Consider the following 4,502-nt stretch of genomic DNA (forward strand, 5'->3'; position numbering starts at 1 on the left):
ACAAAATTGTTGTGTGCAGAGAGGAAGTTAATATACTTAAAAATTTGGAAAAAAGATTGAAAGACAACAGAGAAGACACTAAGAAGAGGAAATGATAGAATTAAGCCCTGATTAAATTGGAAGAATAAAAATATAAAAAGAGGGCTGGGAAGGTGGCTCAGTGGTAAAGCTCGTGCCTTGCATGCATGAGGCCCTGGGTTTGATTCCTCAGCACCACATATGCAAAGAGACAAAGAAGAAAGTGGTACTGTGGCTCAAGTGGTAGAGCACAAGCCTTGATCTGAAGAGCTGAGGGACTGTGCCCAGGACCAGAGTTCAGTCCCCATGACTGGATCAAAATACATACATACATATATCTATATCTATATATAAATATATGTATATATTCCAATTTAAATAGTGATCAACACCACTTGTGACTACAAATACTACAAAAATGCACAATAGGTCCTAACACATTGAAATTAAAAAAACCATAATGTTTGTTACAAGAAGGGAAATTTACTGTGGATTTAAATCAGAACTTCTGTATACTAATAAAAAAAGAGTTTAATCTTAAGAATGCTTCTTTCTCCTACCATGTTTTTCATCCCTAAAACCATGGAGAGAATTTTTGTTTGGCATTACTAAGATGATGTCGCACTTTGGAGCAAAAATGCAGCCTAGGAGCCCTGCACCAGAGGCCAAGATGGAGAAGACCTCCTCAGCCACCATAACCTTCCCCTTTGCACTGTGGTAGAAAGGCAGGAAGGTGAGCCACACACTGCAGAACACCAGCATGCTGAAGGTCAGGAACTTGGCTTCATTGAAGGTGTCAGGGAGATTCCTGGCCAGAAAAGCTACAGTGAAGCTGGTCAAGGCCAGGAATCCCAGGTATCCCAGGACACAGTAGAAGGCAGTGAGAGAGCCCTTGTTGCACAGGATGATGACTTGGCCATGTTCAGAGTGTACATCTGTGTCAACGAAGGGAGGAGAGGTTCCCAACCAGAGTCCACAGAGAGTCGCCTGGATGAGTGTGCAGATGGGGATGATGAAGTTAGGAGCCCCTGATGCCAGCAGCCAACTCATCCTTCTCCCTGGAGAAGTGGCCTTGAAGGACAGAACCACAGTCACTGTTTTGGTCAATACTGTGGAAACAGCCACAGTGAACACAACCCCAAATGTGATCTGCTGTAGGATGCATGTGACTGTGTTTGGTCCTCCAAGAAAGAGCAAAGAACAGAGGAAACAGAAGATGAGAGAGATGAGCAAGTTGTAGCTGAGAGCCCAGGTATTGGCCTTAAAAATGGCAGTGTCTTGGTGTTTCAAAAACATCCCAAAAACAGCAACAGTGAGCATAGAGAAGCAAAGAGCTATGCAGGCCAGAGCTATGCCCAAGGGATCTCCAAAAGCCAGGAAACTTGCAACTCTTAGGAGGCACTGATTTCTCTGTGTGTTGGCATATTGATGATCTTCACACCTCACACAATACTCCTTAACTATTGAGAAGTGTACACTATGGTTAGGTCTTGTTATGAATTTCTTTTTCTTCACACAATTTAGGAAAATTTTCACTTACAGGTAATTCTGAAATGTCAGCATTTACTATCATACAATTATTAGCAATAACTAGTATATGTCTAATACAAGCAGAAAAGGTAAAAACTTATGTCCATATGACCATATAAGATGATGTTATGAACCCCAAGCCAGGGATACAAGTGGGTTTTTTCTTGCTTGCTATTGTTTTTAATGTACTTTAATGTACTATGTGATTTTTTTGTTTCTTTTGTATGTTCCTGCCTCATGGTATCATCCTTGTTTTTATATATTTGATCCAGTGCCCTGCATCTTGTATGTACACTTTTCTGATTTGAAGAGGGTAAAGGATAAAACAAAATGCTTAAATACGGATACCGGTAGACCCATTGTAACAATGAGATGTACAAGGCACTATGCTGAAAATGAACTTTACAACTTCTGCTGGGGGGATGGGTGTAGCAGGAGTAGTTGGGGAGGTAGGAAGGAAGGGATGATAGGGGAAAAGCAAAGGACGAGTCAACAATGCTAGAGAGGAAATGTACTCATTACCTTACTCATGTAACTATCACCCATCTGTACAATATTTTTAGAATAAAAAAGATATAAAAATAAAAGTATATGTTCTTTTCTAAACTGTTTCTCAGTTCCCTGTTTTTCTTCATTTGGGATTTTTTATTCAACCTTTTCTTCCTTCAGTGACTATCACATGTATTGATAATATGACAGTTGGGATATTATAATATTAAAACAACAATGTTCTACAGTTTCACTCTTAGTAACAGAATGGTGTGGAGTTCTGCAATCCTATTGATAATTGTAACCATATTGAATACAATTTCCTGCATGTCTCTGTAAAACATGCACTTATCCCCATGGTCCATTACCCTTGAATTCTTCACATTTTTTTGTGTCACCTGCTCACCTGTTAAACATTGGGAACAGAGTGACCACTCTTGGACACTCTAAAGTCATGCTTAATTCTTAAACTAACTCTACTTTTCTGGGCATTTTCCTCATGCCAAGACCAGTTCTGGACACTGAGAAATTAAGATATGCCAAGTCTCATTTTTTGTGTAGGAAAATGTAACCTTTAAGATGAACATAGTCTTTAATAAGACTATGTTTAATTTCATGTTAGAGTTTACCTTGTCCTAGTGATTAGTGATAAGAAGGATTCCTTGAGTTTACATTCACTGCAAGCGACTAGAAAATATTACTTAATATGTAATCCAAACCCATGACTTTTCATATTTCAACAAGCAATACCACCATTTGTCAAAATCAAATTATGAACAGAGAGAAGAAAAACAGGCATGGTAATCCCAATATACAACTTTGGAATTGAGTTGTTTGGGTTGAGGAAACCTAGGGAGAGATGAATAATTGCTTAATAATTCATGGACTTACTTGTCCCATTAGCAATTTCATTCTCTGGGCAAGGGGTACAATCAAAGCAACAGGCAGCCATTCCCTCCTGAGGAGATTTCCTGATTCCAGGATCACAACTCTCACTGCAGACAGAGTGAGGAATCTAAGGAAGATCAATGATGTGTCAGAAAATGTTCGGACTTACACCTAACATTTCACAAAGTCCATTTTTGAATTGATGGATTATTAAACATAATGTTCCCATGCAGGCAAGTGAAGTTGAGTAATTAAATTCTGTTATAGAGCCCATATTCCATGATTCACAAAGACATATTGGCTACAACCTTGATTTCTAGCCTGTTGAGTTACTGCAAAGAATGGGATCTTTAAAAAGTGGAAAGTTGTGGTGAGAAAGTAATTTCTAGTGTACAGTCCTATGGAGTTTTCTTGAATTCATGTCATTATATCTTGTCTCCTATTCATCTCTGACATGGAGAAGAGAAGAAGGAAGACCTCCTTTTTATAGTATTGTGGGAACTCCAGGCCCATGGTATCTTCCTCTTCGTTTTCCAGTGGCCATGAGGTGGGAATATTCTCACAGGTACCTTCAAGGATGGCACCATCACCAAAGATTGTTGAGTAGCAGATCAATTAACCCTTGAGTGAACCACCTCAGAAAGGAGCAAAATAAATTTTACACCACATAAATGATTCCTCAGGTACTTTATCACAATGCTAGAAACCCACTGAGCAAAATTTAATTTATAGCTTATGACAGTATTTGAAATCAACATTGAGAAACCCAATTTATTGTTTTGATTCTGGGTCTTGAACTCAAGGTCTGGGAACTGTATTTTGGCTGTTCTTGCTTAAGGTTAGCAATCCACTACTTGAGTCACAGTTATACCCCAGAATTTGGGGTTAATTGGAGGTGACAGTCCCACAGATTACCCTGTGTAGGCTGACCTTAAACCATGATATTCACATCCCAGCTACATGAGTAGCTAAGATTATGGGAGAAAAATGCTGGAACTCAAGCAGGTATACATTTGAAGAGAGACTTTTGCTTATTTGTGTGTTATTAAAATTATCAGGATTAGATATAACCCACCTCTGTACTTTCAATGGCCCACTCTACCATATTTTCAGACAAAGACGGTTGATTGACATGTGGAGCATAGGGAGAAAACATTCCTACTTTCACAGCAAGTTCCAGCCCTTCTGGAAAATTCCAAATGTTCATTATATCATACTCTGACTCCAGTTTCTTTTTCTCATCAAAAATCACTTGATCCCCACTGGGATTTTGAAACTGGATGCTCTTCAGTAAAGGGTGCAACTAAAAGAGAGACATCATCTTATTGTGAAGTACATCCCAGAGCTAAGACATAAAACCTAAACAAAGAAAAGCTACCAATTGCCTTTTAAATTCTGATTCTGAATGCTTGAATAACATAGAAGAAAACGTATGGAGGAATAAAAATAATTTTTTTGAAAAATAACCTTTCCTGATCACTCAGAAAAGGAGTAGAAGGGCTTTTCTCAAGAGAAATCATTTTGCTACACCTTGCCCCAACAACTACTTTATGAATATCTATTGTTTAGGTTGCAAA

The 4,502-nt window shown here is 38.6% G+C and overlaps 1 protein-coding gene across 1 annotated transcript in view; it reads right to left on the bottom strand.

Annotated features, from left to right (window-relative positions):
• Positions 1–578: 578 nt before the first annotated feature.
• LOC106001604 (vomeronasal type-2 receptor 116-like) overlaps positions 579–4,502 on the bottom strand; it is a gene marked incomplete at its 3' end in the record, with an annotated part of 9,410 nt that continues 5,486 nt past the window's right edge. The window contains exons 3-5 of the mRNA XM_013036649.1: positions 4,001–4,228; positions 2,929–3,052; positions 579–1,478 (exon numbers count right to left, since the gene is read on the bottom strand). Coding sequence (XP_012892103.1) covers positions 579–1,478; positions 2,929–3,052; positions 4,001–4,228 — 1,252 coding nt within the window. The remainder of the gene's footprint in view (positions 1,479–2,928; positions 3,053–4,000; positions 4,229–4,502) is intronic.

Source organism: Dipodomys ordii, unplaced genomic scaffold, assembly GCF_000151885.1.
Source record: "Dipodomys ordii isolate 6190 unplaced genomic scaffold, Dord_2.0 Scaffold332, whole genome shotgun sequence".
NCBI classification, from domain to species: Eukaryota; Metazoa; Chordata; class Mammalia; order Rodentia; family Heteromyidae; genus Dipodomys; species Dipodomys ordii.